Source organism: Ranitomeya imitator, chromosome 4 (assembly GCF_032444005.1).
Source record: "Ranitomeya imitator isolate aRanImi1 chromosome 4, aRanImi1.pri, whole genome shotgun sequence".
Classification (NCBI taxonomy): domain Eukaryota; kingdom Metazoa; phylum Chordata; class Amphibia; order Anura; family Dendrobatidae; genus Ranitomeya; species Ranitomeya imitator.
Window position 1 is genome coordinate 582,848,729 of NC_091285.1, and position 18,014 is coordinate 582,866,742.

The 18,014-nt window shown below is 43.1% G+C and overlaps 1 protein-coding gene across 2 annotated transcripts in view; it reads left to right on the forward strand.

Moving 5' to 3' along the window:
* The window catches only part of ADAMTS7 (ADAM metallopeptidase with thrombospondin type 1 motif 7), a 131,715-nt gene that overhangs the window by 71,223 nt on the left and 42,478 nt on the right, over positions 1 to 18,014 (forward strand). Inside the window, exons 14-23 of one of the 2 annotated variants that reach the window (XM_069766453.1) lie at positions 3,675 to 3,795; positions 4,196 to 4,440; positions 5,730 to 5,871; positions 6,077 to 6,203; positions 6,321 to 6,534; positions 6,637 to 8,079; positions 11,753 to 11,905; positions 15,262 to 15,435; positions 15,649 to 15,795; positions 16,006 to 16,165. In XM_069766453.1, the coding sequence (XP_069622554.1) occupies positions 3,675 to 3,795; positions 4,196 to 4,440; positions 5,730 to 5,871; positions 6,077 to 6,203; positions 6,321 to 6,534; positions 6,637 to 8,079; positions 11,753 to 11,905; positions 15,262 to 15,435; positions 15,649 to 15,795; positions 16,006 to 16,165 (2,926 nt within the window). The remainder of the gene's footprint in view (positions 1 to 3,674; positions 3,796 to 4,195; positions 4,441 to 5,729; positions 5,872 to 6,076; positions 6,204 to 6,320; positions 6,535 to 6,636; positions 8,080 to 11,752; positions 11,906 to 15,261; positions 15,436 to 15,648; positions 15,796 to 16,005; positions 16,166 to 18,014) is intronic. The other variant, XM_069766454.1, reaches the window with a different exon arrangement.

Below are 18,014 nucleotides of genomic sequence, written 5' to 3' on the forward strand. Positions count from 1 at the left end.
TGCGCCTTCTTTTCCAGGAAGTTTTCGCCTGCTGAGCGAAATTATGATGTTGGCAATTGAGAGTTGCTGGCCATGAAGTGGGCATTCGAGGAGTGGCGTCATTGGCTTGAAGGAGCTAAGCATCGCGTGGTGGTTTTGACTGATCACAAGAATTTGACTTATCTCGAGTCTGCCAAACGGTTGAATCCTAGACAGGCTCGTTGGTCGCTGTTTTTCTCCCGTTTTGACTTTGTGGTTTCGTACCTTCCGGGCTCTAAAAATGTGAAGGCGGATGCCATGTCTAGGAGTTTTGTGCCCGACTCTCTGGGTTTGCCTGAGCCGGCGGGTATTCTCAAAGAGGGAGTAATTGTGTCTGCCATCTCCCCTGATTTGCGGCGGGTGCTGCAAAAATTTCAGGCTAATAAACCTGATCGTTGCCCAGCAGAGAAACTGTTTGTCCCTGATAGGTGGACGAATAAAGTTATCTCTGAGGTTCATTGTTCGGTGTTGGCTGGTCATCCTGGAATCTTTGGTACCAGAGATTTAGTGGCTAGATCCTTTTGGTGGCCGTCTCTGTCGCGGGATGTGCGTTCTTTTGTGCAGTCCTGTGGGATTTGTGCTCGGGCTAAGCCCTGCTGTTCTCGTGCCAGTGGGTTGCTTTTGCCCTTGCCGATCCCGAAGAGGCCTTGGACACATATCTCTATGGATTTTATTTCGGATCTCCCCGTCTCTCAAAAAATGTCGGTCATTTGGGTAGTTTGTGATCGCTTCTCTAAGATGGTCCATTTGGTACCCTTGTCTAAATTACCTTCCTCCTCTGATTTGGTGCCATTGTTCTTCCAGCATGTGGTTCGTTTACATGGCATTCCAGAGAACATCGTTTCTGACAGAGGTTCCCAGTTTGTTTCGAGGTTTTGGCGAGCCTTTTGTGCTAGGATGGGCATTGATTTGTCTTTTTCCTCGGCTTTCCATCCTCAGACAAATGGCCAGACTGGACGAACCATTCAGACCTTGGAAACATTTCTGAGATGTTTTGTTTCTGCTGATCAGGATGATTGGGTGTCCTTTTTGCCGTTGGCTGAGTTCGCTCTTAATAATCGGGCCAGCTCGGCTACATTGGTTTCACCGTTTTTCTGCAATTCTGGGTTCCATCCTCGTTTCTCTTCAGGGCAGGTTGAGTCTTCGGACTGTCCTGGTGTGGATACTGTGGTGGACAGGTTGCAGCGGATTTGGACTCATGTAGTGGACAATTTGACCTTGTCCCAGGAGAAGGCTCAACGTTTCGCTAATCGCAGACGCTGTGTTGGTCCCCGACTTCGTGTTGGGGATTTGGTTTGGTTGTCATCTTGTTATATTCCTATGAAGGTTTCCTCTCCTAAGTTTAAGCCTCGTTTCATTGGCCCGTATAGGATTTCTGAGGTTCTTAATCCTGTGTCTTTTCGTTTGACCCTTCCAGATCCTTTTTCCATCCATAACGTATTCCATAGGTCATTGTTGCGGAGATACGTGGCGCCTGTGGTTCCATCTGTTGATCCTCCTGCCCCGGTTTTGGTGGAGGGGGAGTTGGAGTATATAGTGGAGAAGATTTTGGATTCTCGTGTTTCGAGACGGAAACTCCAGTATCTGGTTAAGTGGAAGGGTTATGGTCAGGAAGATAATTCCTGGGTCTTTGCCTCTGATGTCCATGCTGCCGATCTTGTTCGTGCCTTTCATATGGCTCATCCTGGTCGGCCTGGGGGATCTGGTGAGGGTTCGGTGACCCCTCCTCAAGGGGGGGGGGTACTGTTGTGAATTCTGTGATCAAGCTCCCTCCTGGTGGTACTGCGGCTTCTGAGTTTCCTTCCTCAGGTGATGAGGTTAAGTTGTTAGGTGCTGCTCTATTTAACTCCACCTAGTGCTTTGATCCTGGCCTCCAGTCAATGTTCTAGTATTGGTCTTGCTTCCTCCTGGATCGTTCCTGTGGCCTGTCTGCTCAGCATAAGCTAAGTTCTGCTTGTGTCCTTTTGTTGCTATATTTTCTGTCCAGCTTGCTTTTTTGGTTCTGCTCGCTTGCTGGAAGCTCTGAGACGCAGAGGGAGCACCTCCGTACTGTTAGTCGGTGCGGAGGGTCTTTTTGCCCCTCTGCGTGGTTGTTTGTAGGTTTTTGTGTTGACCGCAAAGCTATCTTTCCTATCCTCGGTCTATTCAGTAAGTCGGGCCTCACTTTGCTAAATCTATTTCATCTCTGTGTTTGTATTTTCATCTTAACTCTCAGTCATTATATGTGGGGGGCTGCCTTTTCCTTTGGGGAATTTCTCTGAGGCAAGGTAGGCTTATTTTTCTATCTTCAGGTCTAGCTAGTTTCTCAGGCTGTGCCGAGTTGCATAGGGAGCGTTAGGCGCAGTCCACGGCTACCTCTAGTGTGGTTTGATAGGTTTAGGGATTGCGGTCAGCAGAGTTTCCACGTCTCAGAGCTCGTCCTATGTTTTGTGGTTTTTGTCAGGTCACTTGTGTGCTCTGAACTTCAAGGTCCATTGTGGTTCTGAATTACCTATTCATAACAGTTCTTTAGCCCAAACAAGTCTTTTCTGCTTGTTGCCTGTCCTTAGCAGTGGTTTCCTAGCAGCTATTTTACCATGAAGGCCTGCTGCACAAAGTCTCCTCTTAACAGTTGTTGTAGAGATGTGTCTGCTGCTAGAACTCTGTGTGGCATTGACCTGGTATCTAATCTGAGCTGCTGTTAACCTGCGATTTCTGAGGCTGGTGACTCGGATAAACTTATCCTCAGAAGCAGAGGGGACTCTTGGTCTTCCTTTCCTGGGGCGGTCCTCATGTGAGCCAGTTTCTTTGTAGCGCTTGATGGTTTTTGCAACTGCACTTGGGGACACTTTCAAAGTTTTGCCAATTTTTCGGACTGACTGACCTTCATTTCTTAAAATAATGAGGGACACTCATTTTTCTTTACTTAGCTGCTTTTTTCTTGCCATAACACAAATTCTAACAGTCTATTCAGTAGGACTATCAGCTGTGTATCCACCAGACTTCTGCACAACACAACTGATGGTCCCAACCCCATTTATAAGGCAAGAAATTCCACTTATAAAACCTGACAGGGCACACCTGTGAAGTGAAAACATTTCCGGTGACTACCTCTTGAAGCTCATCAAGAAAATGCCAAGAGTGTGCAAAGCAGTTATCAAAGCAAAAGGTGGCTACTTTGAAGAACCTAGAATATAAGACCTAATTTTAGTTGTTTCACACTTTAAGTATATAATTCCACATGTGTTAATTCATAGGTTTGATGCCTTTAGTGTGAATGTACAATTTTCATAGCCATGAAAATACAGAAAAATCTTTAAAAGAGAAGGTGTGTCCAAACTTTTGGTCTGTACTGTGTGCATTAAGTCACACATGGTCTACTAATCAGTAGAGGCATCAGGGATACTAGCAGATAGTAAGAGGTCCACACTTTTGTAAAACATTTTTCTTAACTTAGCTTCTATGCTACATTTCTCCTAAATAGATGATCAGATCTCTACAAAAAAGGATATCTTTTCTTGAAGGACCTATAACACCATACCACTACTTCTAAAATTGTGCTGACAGGTTCCCTTTAACCCGCTATACAAAACTGTCAGACGTCAGCCTTTGCTTCGTTTAGGTAAGGTGTCAATAACATATATTATTTTTAACTATGTTGTGTATTTTCTGTACAGAACATTGGCTGCGACTATGAGATTGACTCGAATGCGGTGGAGGATCGCTGCGGTGTTTGCCATGGGGACTCGTCGTCATGTCACACTGTGCATAAAACATTTGAAGAGAGTGATGGGCTTGGTGAGTTTCCCTCAGGGGAGCAGATGATAACATATCTTGCCATTAGTAGGATAGGACAAAGAAGATAAAGTTCCTAGAAAAAAATATTACATCCTTAGATCTTTTTGAGGTGAATGGGTTTAAAATCATTGAATCAAAGATGTCTTTTTTTTTGTACTGATCGACCTACAAGATTCATATGATTAACATGTATCTATTTTAACTTGTTCTAATAACCTGAATTCATTTGATGAAGTTCATGATCTTTAAAGATTTAACTTGATTTATTTAATTAGCACCAACCAATTTTCAAGATAATGTTATTATGTTCACAAGGAGCAAAGTGCATACATTTGGGTGGTCAGAATGTAAAAGAATCATCACACATTTTAGTTTCTTTAAAGCATCTGTTTGCTTTCAGGGTATGTTGACATTGGTCTGATTCCCCCGGGTGCTCGTGAAATCCAGATTGAGGAGGTAGCAGAGGCAGGAAACTTCTTAGCATTACGTAGTGAAGATCCAGAGAAATATTTCCTAAATGGCAGATGGACAATACAGTGGAATGGAGATTATCAGGCTGCCGGGACAACCTTCACCTACACCCGCACTGGAAATCTGGAAAACCTGACTGCACCTGGACCCACATATGAGCCTGTGTGGATACAGGTAATGTGGTCAGCAGCATTTCCAGCAATATTTTTATTATACACTAGTATTCAGAAGGCGATCTTAAAATATTGTCTGGGAATTTAAAAAAAGTGAGTTAAGAACAAGAAAAATACTAAAATAAAAAAACAACCACATTACAGTCCGTGCTGATCCGGTGCTGCCACTTCGGCAGCAAAGACATCAGTTACATAATTCACCTGAGCACTACAGACAATCAGCGGACATGCTTCAGTAGTCACACTCCATACTTGCAAACATCACCGCTGCAGCCAGTGATTGACTACAACAATCATGTAAATGGCGATCATGACGTCTTAACCGCTGGACCTGCAAGGACCACTGGAGAAGTGTTGTCTGGGCGGCAGGGGTTTGCCAGGCGAGTCGGAGTTCACAACTCAATATAAGTCTACGAAAAGCAGAAAAAGGCCAAAACACGGCTCTCATAGACACTGAGAGATTGTGGCGGTTACCTCTGACTTCTGGTCAGTCAGGAGTTGGGATCACAAACTGTGCAGCACTAGAAATAACAGAAGAAAGCGACTGATAAGTACAATACTAGGGGCAGGGAACTTAGATTAGTTCCACCACTCAAGCGCTGAAATAAAAAAAACTCTGGAGTGGTGCTTCAAGGGAACCTGTCACCAGGTCAAACGTGGGATTTGTTTGGGCTTATGTTATTCTCACTGCTCCCCCAAGTTTTCTGGTGTTTTTTTTTTTTCATAAATCTGAGACAGTGTCCCGGAGCTATAAACCTATTTATTCAATGACAATTTCTATGGTCTCATCAAGGGGTGTGGCTGACAGGATTCTCTGGGGACGGGTTTATAGTCTGTTCTGCATAATTACCCAGTGAGCCACGCCCCCTTGTAACAACCACAACAATTATACATGAATAAAAATGCTCATATCTCCAGAATCGTATGATTGATTTTTAAGAAAAATAAAAATGGGGAGTATATTCAGGGGAGCAGTGGGAATAAAATAAGAGCAAAAACTGGCCACTATTGACTAGGTGACAGCTCCTCTTTAAAGAGTTCAGTTCCTATTAATGAGAAGGGTACTTTGACAGCTGATCACAACTGTCCTGTTACTCTTATTAGCTATTCTGCACTGTAAGTTGCCCATTATAGGGATACCTTTTTGGTGGCAGAATTCCTGGCAGCTGTTTCTTTAAAGGAGACTACAGTCATCTTTACATCATCAGGGAAAATAAACCGCAGGCACCATAAATAACCATTTCTTTGCACAAATCACGTATAAACCTGAGTATTCTTTTTCGGTTTTAGCTCCTGTTCCAGGAGAAGAATCCTGGTGTCCGGTACCAGTACACCGTAAGGAGGGATCTAGATGAAAGCAATGAGATTCAACCCCCAGATTTCTCATGGAGATATGGCGCATGGTCTGAATGCTCTGCCACATGTGGCACTGGTAAGTGGGATAAGCTGTGAAAGTTATGCCGAATTATGAAATCTGAGACATATAGGTGTACAGTAGGCCTCCTTGCGCCTAAGTGGGTCTCGTATCAATGCTCCATACTTAATGGTGCATGTACAGAGTCTTAATGACTTGGATCATGTCATCAACACTGCAGCAACAAGTATAAAACATTATTAATTATATATACTTATGTCAGGGGTGCAGAGGCAGCTAGTACACTGTGTGGAGAAAGTTGCCGGTCTTGTGGAAGAAAGGTATTGTGACTCGTTGACAAGACCAGATGACAGACGAAGGAACTGCAATGAGGAGCTTTGTCCTCCAAGGTGACTTGGATTTCAGTTTACTTTTTTTTTCTCCACTAGAAACTAGAAATTGTACTATGTTCTGATCCCTTGTGTTAATTATAATAATGATAATATTCAGATTTTTCTTTTTCACAGATGGTGGGTGGGAGAGTGGCAGCAGTGCTCTATCACGTGTGGGACCGGTGGTGTACAGAAGAGAACTGTCTTATGTATTCAACGAGTGGGACTGGATGAACAACGTGCATTGCTACCTTCAGACTGTCAGCACCTTCCTAAACCTGAATCCAGTATTACCTGCAGCCATCGTGAACCTTGCCCTGCTGTTTGGCACCATGGAAATTGGAGCCAGGTGGGTAGTCGTAAAAAAAAAAAAAAAAAATGGCCAATGAACAACAAAATAGAGGTATTAAATAAAAAGTATCTGATGTGTGCATTTTTTTATGTCATCTAGTGCTCGGTCTCATGTGGAGATGGGTTCCAGCAACGAGATGTGTATTGTGATAATGACCTTGAAGATGGTGCCTGTAATCCCTCAGAGCGCCCTATCAGCAAGCGAGTATGTGTGATGCCATTTTGCATTCCAGCTTTCAACGCGTTTGACTGGACTGGCAGTGGAGGATCCAGCAAAGAGATTTTTAATGAAATTTTTCCAGGTCTGCCAAGATCTTCTAATGCCAACCAGAATTCATTGGAAGATAATTCCATCTCTGAAGGAGACTTTTCTAGTGTTGGAGATGGCAATCAGGGAAAAGTTGCGAGGACATTTGTTGATGACTTTTATTATGATTACAACTTTATTAATTTTCACGAGGATTTGACATATGGACCAGTAGAAGACAACAGTGTTAATGGAGGTGAAGAATTAGAGCCAGAATACCTTCCAACACATGTCTCTCATCAGGGAATTGGAAATGAACAACAGGGTACTGAAAATATCCAGTCCACGGGAAACTCAAATGGTCATTTCACCACAATATCTAGTGAGAGCTTGAAGTCCTCAGTACACCCTGCTATTTTAGTAGACCAAACTGATGTAAATATACCTGTAGAAACACCTACATCTTCAAAAGAATCTTTCTTGACAGAACAATACACTCCCACATCCAATAATCAGGAAAGACATACCAATGATGGATCAAGATATCAAGATCACTTGGTGCCAACAGCTGACATACCAGTTGACACATCAGTTTTGACACAGTCCATGGCCAAAAGTTTCCCCGAAAGTTTTATGTATTCAACTCTACCTCGTTTTCATACACAAAAACCTACGTATGCACCAGAAACGGTTACATCATTCCCAGGATCTAATACCTCCCCTCAGTTTTTCAGTTTAGATGCTACAAAATGGCATGCACACTATATTTCCACTTCTTTTCCAGACTCGCTTTACAAAACTTCGCAAAATCCCTTCAGATCAGATGAGTTGGATACATCTACAGACCAAATATTAGAGAATGATGAACTTACCAAACCAGATCTGCCATCTAAACAAGAGAGGAGCACTGTACTGAATTATCCTTGGTCTAATGTTATACTTACTACTTCACCACTTGATAATGACCTTTCAGATTTATTCTCGACTTCTTCAAAGCGAAGCTCTGTTGGTCCTGTACCTACTATAAAATCTGCTTTGCGTGAAAGATACAACTACATAACATCTAATGCGGCACAAGTAACTTCACCTTCACCCAAGATGACAACCCCAGCCCTAATAGACATCCTGACGTCTACCACCACACACATTCCAAACCATTATCATGGAGGAAACACTTATCCTCCTCTCAACGAGGAAGTAACAAGAAATTCTGTGGCACCTCAATACAATCTCTCCTTATCACATGGAGGTGACAAACTGGTGAGAAGTTACTGGGAAGTTGGAAATTGGAGTGAGGTAAGATGTTTAATGTTAGCAGAAGCCCAAGAAAGAAAGTTGCAAGATAGAAAGATCTGTTTCCTAAATCATTGTTGTATATACCAGTTATTACATCTAGATCTGTTGATGAGTTTGCCAATCCCACTTAATTAACTCTAAATCAAGTAGTAAAGCCAGGTACTGACTAAGTTAACAAGCTAAACCGTCATGGGCCAATTTCCAATCCAACACTTGCGTTGGGTTAACAAAATGCATTGGATAGATAAGTCATTAGGGGATAATGGAGAATGCCTCCTCCTTTTGCAGTCATCCCCATCACCTATTTAGCGAGATTCTGGGTAAGTGCTAAGGGTGACAAGAAGTTATACAAGATGTTAAGTAAGATCATGCATGAAGATGAATTCTATAGTAATACCTTCAAGATACATTGTGGGAATTTCCCTTTGAGAAGTGCTGTAACTGACTACAGCTGTGGGCACGCACCGGCCATTGGCCACAGGGCAATGTTTGAATGGAAGGTGACCACTCACGGTAGCTTCTCTACGTTCCATGACTCCAGAAAATTTGATAATGGCATTAAATAATTTATAATTGTGGTAAAAATGTAACTTTTGCAAATAAATGCTAAAAAGTAATAAGGCACCTATATATATCTTATGTAAAGTATAAAACATGTCTGTACAGAAGCACTAAAACTTCTTATGCCAAATATATGAGTCATTGTCTGCAACACGTGGCATGCTGATATAATACTGTTGAGAAGGGATTTCTTTGTGAGGAGGATTACCTGCTTTTATGTTAAGATGACCATAGACTTCTTTTCTGACACCCTGATACACGCACATGATTAGGCGTGCATGAGATTTGAATGGGGAGAGGGGAGTAAGCTTTTGCCAGACAACTAAGGTGTCAGCTTTTCTCCCGAAGAGAAAAATATTGGACATGTTAAAATCTGACAACCATTTTTTCCCATGTGAAGTTGGAGCACCACCATATACCTTAGATGGTTATCCCAGCACACAAAAATTGGTGGATTTAGTCAACATTAATGTAATTTGTATAGCCACTTTTAGGATCAAAAGGATCAGACATATTGAAATCTATCATGTTCGACTTTTCGAGATTTGCTGTTGGTGAAGAGCTGGGAAATCTCCTTGCAGACTAAATAGTCGGCTGATCATGCAGATTTTCTCAAGTTTGACTGACCTTCATCTAATGTGTCTTGATAACTTAAAGCTACCCTCTAGTCGAAACTGAAAAATTGACTATACATTGGAGATTTCAGTAGCGCTGGTTCTGGCACGGACAGTGGAGGGAGAGAGGGCATCTCTTAGTCTTTACAACCGCATTCTACAGCAATGTCTGAAACGGCAGCAGATATTTTTGAAGTGGAAAACGGGGCTCAAATTTGCACATGGAAGGCATTAAATATACTGCTTTTTCATGTCCCTTGTTGAGTTTAAAGGGGTTGTCCCACAAAAAAAGAACATTATAATTATTAGATTTTGAAATAATAATGAATTGCAAAAATAGAAGTGGTAAAAAAATATTCCTGTGCTGAGATAATCTTATAACTGTGCCCCTGTTATGTACTGTGTAATGGCTGTGTCCTACTATGCAGAACTGCTCCAGTTCATGTTTGGCACACACCACAGCCATGGCCAGGTGGAGAAGCCAAAGTCCCTTACGATAAAGTGAGTATACAGATGAAATAGAGGGGACTCACAGCTGCTGCTTTCTGATGTAACATATTTCCCTGCCTGAGATAACACAGGATTCAGTGTTTCTGGTACATCTCCAGCCCACTGAACTCATCATAAATCAAGTTGGTATCGTATGGTCTTAGCTGTAGACAAAGCTCCCACATCACTGGCTTGATTTTTGATGAGCTCAGGGGACTTGAGCATGGCAGAAACACTCACTCCTCTTTAGGCAGGGAAATGTGTTACCTCAGAAAGCATCAGCTGTGAGCCCCTACTGCTTTGTCTGTATACTCACTTATCATTATTGACTTATGCTTCTGCCCCTGGCCAGGACCTGTGGTATGTACCAACCATGAACTGGAGCAGCTCTGCATGGTCAGTCACAATCATTACACAGTACATATTAGGGGCACATTTATAAGGTTAGCTCAGCACATGAACATTGTTTTTTAGCACACCCTATTGTGAAATGTATTATTATTATTCCAAGATCTATTGATTTAAATGTACTTTGGTTGTGGGAAAACCCCTTTAAGTTTTAAGTAAAAACAAGGGGCTTTTTGTGTTTGCTTTGGAATTAGAAGAGGGCTTGAACCAGTACAGACCCTCATTACTTCACATATGTAAGTGCTTTTAATTAGTATAAACATAAAGCTTTACAAAGTAATTAAAATATGTTAATCCCATACAGTAATCTCTTGAGGTTAGAACACACATTTTCATGTACCAGAGATATGAGCGCTTTTTTTTGGAACGTTAGCTTGACGCAGCAGTGTTCACAATGTTTTAGTATTTCAAAATGTAGAAAACTAAAAAATAATGAGTAAAGGTGAAGATATGCATTATTGGTCAAGAAGGAGCAGAAACTTTTGTTACTGTAAGAAATTAAAAAGTAAACCTGAAAGGTCTCAAGGCTCCAAAGCCACCAGCTTTATGTTTCACAGGTTTATTCCTGCATCCTAGCAAAGTGCTTGATTTCCTAGACAAAAGATCTAACCTGTAATCATTCCCTCCTGGACTTGACGTCACCTTTACTGTCCCTGTTATATCTATTAATGTCCATTACTATGCCTTTCTGGACAGTGTGGTTGGCTTCATTGTGCATGTCCTGGTAGACATGGCATCACGTCCATGATGGGAACAGTGAAGAAGACTCCAATCACACCAAGAGAACATATTTACTTAGTCTTGGCATTAGGACCGGCTGTCGTTCAGTGCTAGGGATGTGGTTACAGCCACCGCTCTTCATACACAGAGCGGTAACTGAACCTGCGCCGGCGCTGCCCCTGTGACTGAAACCCGAAAGTTGCCACTGTGAAAAAAGTTAATTTACTCACGACAGCATGGGCCTAAGTTCACAACACTATTAACCTGTAGATTAACCCAATATCAATTAATAGCGTATTTACAGGTGACAAGTTCTCTTTAAAGAAGACTTTTTACCAGTTTGGGCTTGTCAAATTGGCCACATCACGGAATAGTGGCTGCAGAGCTGAATGAAATGTAGCTGTCTTTGTTTAATTTCTCATCTCTATTGAGGAAATATGAGCTTGTAAAGTTTAGATTTTCATTTATGCCAAAACCAACAGACTTGTCTCTGGGCCCTCCTGCTTATTATAGGTCATCATCATGTAGAGGAGTAAAAGAACGCAGTCACAGAGAATGTCAGAACATGCTTTCACTTGTAAGACATGTAATGACACAGCCATGTTCTCGTCTGTGATCTCTCTGCTGGCATCTTCTGGGTAGAGTGGAGCAGATCTACAGTATGTGTCACTACAAACACCTCTTGCAGTTTTCATTTAACAGAGGTCAGTATGGGGGGAAGGAAGAATAGAGCAGAGCTACAGCGCACAAGTGAAATCCTGTTCCCACCTTTTCTGGGGGCGTGTTCTTTTTCTCCTGCAGGACGCCTCCTGCTTATGATTGGTCAACATCATATAGAGGAAACGTGACATGTTTTATTACAGCTTGCCTATTTCTTCTAGTGCTCCACCACCTGTGGTCTTGGTGCAATGTGGCGTACAGTTATATGCAGAGGAGATGACAATGGTACATGTGATATCAATATTAAGCCAGCTCCTGCACGACGCTGCTACCTACGGCCTTGTTCATCTTGGACAGTTGGGAACTGGAGCAAGGTAATCAACCTTACTATGCTCAAGGGTTTGTCAAAAGGTGGGCACCATGAACCAACACTGTACACTTAAGTTTACATAGGAATAATGAATGCATGTATCAAGTTTGAAAAAAAATCAATCACTTTTGAGAGAATTATACATGTATATTACAAACACTGTGGCTGGTTCGCTAAAACTGGAGCATATCCAACATGTCCAATATCTAGTCTAAGTTTACTTTTCTATTGATTGACTTACTTTTGTTCACGATGTTAGGCCTCATTCAGATGTCCCTGATTTTTCTGGTGTCCGAAAATAGTCTGAGTTTCCTCAGTGTTTTTCATCACTGTTTGGTCACTGTTTGAGTTTTTACAAATCAAAAACAGCCTCCATGGTTTTTTTTAACTCAGAGTTCGGAAAAAAATGGACATGTGAATAACACCATAGACTTTAATGGATTCATGGTCTATCTGTGAAAACATGGATGGAATATGTACTTGAAAAGGGACAAAAGTGGACATCTAAAAGAGGTCTTATGTGTCAAGCATGGGTTAAAAACTACATAATAACTGTTACGCTCACCATGTGACATTATGGGGGAGGCACAAATAAAGCCATAAATCTATCACGTGTAGCTTAGTACAGTGGGTACAGAAACTATTCAGGCCCCTTTAAATTCTTCACTATTTGTTTCATTGCAGCCATTTAGTAAATTCAAAAAAGTTAATTTCTGTCTTATTAATGTACACTCTGCACCCCATCTTGACGGGGAAAAAACACAGAAATGTAGAAATTTTTGCAAATTTAATGAAAAAGAGAAGCTGAATTATCACATAGTCATAAGTATTCAGACCCTTTACTCAGACGCTCATATTTAAGTCACATGCTGTCCATTTCCTTGTGATCCTCTTTGAGATGGTTCTATTCCTTAATTGGAGTCCAGCTGTGCTTAATTAAACTGATAGGACTTGATTTGGAAAGGCATACACCTGTATGTATAAGACCTCACAGCTCACAATGCATGTCAGACCAAATGAGAATCATGAGGTCAAAAGAACTGGCCAAGGAGCTCAGAGACAGAATTGTGGCAAGGCACAGATCTGGCCAAGGTTACAAAAGAATTTCTGTAGTACTCAAGGTTCCTAAGAACACAATGGCTTCCATAATGCTTAAATGGAAGAAGTTTGAAACCACCAGAAGTCTTCCTAGACCTGGCCGTCCAGCCAAACTGAGCAAAGAAGAACCCCAAGATCACTGTGACTGAGTTCCAGAGATGCAGTAGGGAGATGGGAGAAAGTTCCACAAAGTCAGCTATCACTGCAGCCCTCCACCAGTCAGGCCTTTATGGCAGAGTGGCCCGACGAAGTTTCTCCTCAGTGCAAGACATATGAAAGCCCACATAGAGTTTGCTAAAAAAACACATGAAGGACTCCCAGACTATGAGAAATAACATTCTCTGGTCTGATGAGACGAAGACAGACCTTTGTGGTGATAATTCGAAGCGGTATGTGTGGAGAAAACCAAGCACTGCTCATCACCTGCTGAATACTGTCCCAACCGTGAAGCATGGTGGTGGAAGCATCATGCTATGGGGGTGTTTTTCAGCTGCAGGGACAGGATGACTGGTTGTCATTGAAGGAAACATGAATGCGGCCAAGTACAGAGATATCTTGGATGGAAACCTCTTCCAGAGTGCTCTGGACCTCAGACTTGGCCAAAGGTTCACCTTCCAACAAGACAATAACCCTTATCACACAGCTAAAATAACAAAGTAGTGGCTTCAGAACAATTCTGTGACCATTCTTGACTGGCCCAGCCAGAGCCCTGACCAAAATCCAATTGATCATCTCTGGAGAGACCTGAAAATGGCTGTCCACCAATTTTCACCATCCAACCTGACGGAACTGGAAAGGATCTGCAAGGAAGAATGGCAGAGAATCCCCAAATCCAGGTGTGAAAAACTTGTTACATCATTCCCAAGAAGACTCATGGCTGTACTAGCTCAAAAGGGTGCTTCTACTCAATACTGAGCAAAGGGTCTGAATACTTATGACCATGTGATATTTCAGTTTTTCTTTTTTAATAAATTTGCAAATGCAGCAAACCAGGTAGCCGGTTGCTACAGTTATGTTGCCTTCCCTTTGGGGAGAGTGATGTCATGCTTGGAGGCAAGGGGGATTCTTTCTATCAGGCAAGGCACTTACATTCAACAGATCTGAATATAGGCCAGGAGGGGGAGCTCAGGACCTGGATTCAGGGGAGCTTCCTTGGACTTTGTTTCCTGGTCTGGAGGAGGAGTCAGTCAGTTCTTTAGTGAGTCTGAGAGGAAAGGCTTACGGTCCTCACCTGGAAATGGGATCTCCTATTGCCTCCTAGCCGGCCAGACTACAGCTACCCTACACCTGGTACCCTGGACTGAGGACTGCTACCATCAGTAAACCAGGTAAAAGACTTTGCAAACTGTGTGTCCTCCACTTATTCGTCAGCATACACCATCTTTGCCAAACACCTTGGGAGCCCTGGAGACCCCGCTTGACATGTAGGAGGCGTTACCATCTTGCTGCAACAATATCACCCCAGAGGACCCCTTTAAGCAGCATCGGTCCCAACTGACCGAACACCACAGGTGGCGTCACGAACATAGACATTACAATTCCCCTTTAAAGACCTTTCCCTTTAATTGGTCGCACAGGGCCATGGACCGGGTCGCAGCCACATGACATCCCCTTTAAGAACGGACTGGTGTGGGCGCCCCACAAACATTTCTACATTTCTGTGTTTTTTTCAGTCAAGATGGGGTGCAGAGTGTACATTAATGGGAAAGAAATTAACTTTTTTGAATTTACCAAATGGCTGCTATGAAACAAAGAGTGAAAAATTTAAAGAGGTCTGAATACTTTCCGTACCCACTGTAAATAATGTAAGTCCTAGAGTATTCAGATGTTTCATGCATCAAACCCGCCAATACAAGTCTATGGACCCCTATTTATTGAAGATGGATTTTCTAGTCACTAGCACTGTCTATTGCTGGCTGCAGAATGAATTAATTGAGAATCTGTAAGTCATCGAGCTGTGACAGTCTGACAATAGATTGAAACTCGCTTATCTGCCTTTTCCTGAGCTCCTCTCAGCTGATTTATGACATCAAAGTTGAATGTGCAGGGAAACAATTAGCCTGTAAAAGCCAAAATGAGACAACATTTTTAATTAAACCTTACTATAAAAACAATTTTTTAGCCCCAAAAATGTCCCTACCCCCTTTCTAACCCAACATCATTTTTTAGTGTCTTGAGATCAAATTCACAATTGAACTTTTATCTGTCTCCTCACTTTTTATGTATGAAAGGTTCTCAGTCAGAAAACATTTCTTTCTACAGTGCTCAAGTAGTTGTGGGCCTGGAGTCCGGGTAAGAGATGTCCAATGTGTAGACATGCGGGACAATCGGCAGCTAAGACCTTTCCATTGTCAGAGTACTGTCCACAAGCCACGGATACAGACCGTTTGTCATGAGCTGAAGTGTATGGACTGGTATGTTTCGTCGTGGAGGGAGGTAAGTAATCAGGGCAAGGACAAGAGTAGAAAAAGATGTTGTCACAAATTCAATACCCAAAAGGCATTATGTCCACAGTCAGCTTACCTTTACCCTGATAACTAGTAGAAATGGAGATACGTAATTATTAATGATGAGAACTAAGAATACAAATATATATATTGGGTGTAAATTAGTGGACTACAAGCATGCCACTTTGTTTTGTTCTTTCAGTGTTCAGAGGAGTGTGGTGGGGGCATGCAGCAGCGCCTGGTCACCTGCCCCCAGGTCGGACGCTGCGATGAAGGTCTGAAACCCAACAACACCCGTTCTTGTAATGATCATCCATGCACTACATGGGCCGTAGGACCTTGGGGTCAGGTAAGAGGCACAAACATTTTGGTCCTTTCATTATTTATGGGGCAGGAATACTGATGCCATACTCCCCATATTAACCTTCTACCAGGGGCTGCTGTACTAACCTGCTTCTTACAAGATACATTGCCTTTGGGGGTATTTAGTTGCCCCATTACAGTCCTTTTACTCTCTCTTTTACTGTTTGGGCTGCCTTCACGCTTTGGCTGCATACAGTGCACAGCTTCCTGCGGAGGGGGTATCCAGCGGCGTCAGGTGAAATGCGTGAACAAAAGGACTGGGGCTGCCGAGGAAGATAATAATCTGTGCGACCATGAGCCATGGCCTGAAAATCTCCAGAAATGTAACCCACAGGACTGCCAGCAAAACAATGCCAGTAAGTGCCCCTCATTTCTGAGGCTCCATATCTAACAATAGGGGGGGGGGGGCTTTCTTTCCGCCTACTAACTATTTATTATTACTTATTTTAAATCGCCATTCATTCCTAGTACTGTACATGTGCAGAGGGTTTCCATCCAAAATGAATATATAAGTTATAGTGAACATGCTAACAGTGACAGTCTGGTACAGGGGGAGGGGACCCTGCCCTCGCCGGCGTACACGCCTAATAGTGATAAATATGCACCTATAATGGCACTCTCTATAATGGCTCTCTCTCTCCTGTAGAGTGTAAGCTCTTATGATCAGCAGGGTCCTCTGTCTCCTGTAGAGTGTAATCTCTTATAGTCAGCGCGATCCTCTCTCTTCTGTAGAGTGTAAGCTGTTATGGTCAGCAGGGACCTCTCTCTCCTGTAGTGTAAGCTCTTATGGTCAGCAGGGACCTCTCTCTCCTGTAGTGTAAGCTCTTATGGTCAGTGGAGTCCTCTCTCTCTCCTGTAGAGTGTAAGCTCTTATGGTCAGTGGAGTCCTCTCTCTCTCCTGTAGAGTGTAAGCTCTTATGGTCAGTGAGGTCCTATCTCTCCTGTAGAGTGTAAGCTCTTATGGTCAGTGGAGTCCTCTCTCTCTCCTGTAGAGTGTAAGCTCTTATGGTCAGCGGGGTCCTCTCTCTCTCTCCTGTAGAGTGTAAGCTCTTATGGTCAGTGGGGTCCTCTCTCCTGTAGAGTGTAAGCTCTTATGGTCAGTGTGGTCCTCTCTCTCCTGTAGAGTGTAAGCTCTTATGGTCAGCGGGGTCCTCTCTCTCTCTCCTGTAGAGTGTAAGCTCTTATGGTCAGTGGGGTCCTCTCTCTCCTGTAGAGTGTAAGCTCTTATGGTCAGCGGGGTCCTCTCTCTCTCTCCTGTAGAGTGTAAGCTCTTATGGTCAGTGGGGTCCTCTCTCTCTCCTGTAGAGTGTAAGCTCTTATGGTCAGCGGGGTCCTCTCTCTCTCTCCTGTAGAGTGTAAGCTCTTATGGTCAGTGGAGTCCTCTCTCTCTCCTGTAGAGTGTAAGCTCTTATGGTCAGTGGGGTCCTCTCTCTCTCCTGTAGAGTGTAAGCTCTTATGGTCAGCGGGGTCCTCTCTCTCTCTCCTGTAGAGTGTAAGCTCTTATGGTCAGTGGAGTCCTCTCTCTCTCCTGTAGAGTGTAAGCTGTTATAATCAGTGGGGTCCTCACTCTTCTGTAGAGTGTAAGCTCTTATGGTCAGTGGGGTCCTCTCTCTCCTGTAGAGTGTAAGCTTTTATGGTCAGTGGGGTCCTCTCTCTCTCTCCTGTAGAGTGTAAGCTGTTATAATCAGTGGGGTCCTCACTCTGCTGTAGAGTGTAAGCTCTTATGGTCAGTGGGGTCCTCTCTCTCCTGTAGAGTGTAAGCTCTTATGGTCAGTGGGGTTCTCTCGGTCTCTCTCTCTTTCCTGTAGAGTGTAAGCTGTTATGGTTAGCAGGGTCCTCTCTCTCCTGTATAGTGTAAGCTCTTATGGTAAGGCTGGGTTCACATTGCGTTAGTGGCAGTCCACTAACGGAATCCGTTACATAGCGCCATTAACGCAATGTAACGGATCCGTTAGCGCAGCCATTGACCGCAATGTATCTAACGCATCGCTAACGTATGCCATTTTTGGCATGCGTTAGCGATGTCCCGTTATTTTCTGACGGACCTCGAACGCAGCTTGCAGCGTTTTTCGGTCCGTTTTCGCTAGCGCAGATCGGGCATCTGCGCTGGCGGGATCGCTAAACGCAATCCCTTTTTTGTACATTGTGTTAGCGCATTCCGATAGTGTATGCGCTAAACGGATTGCACTAATGCAATGTGAACCT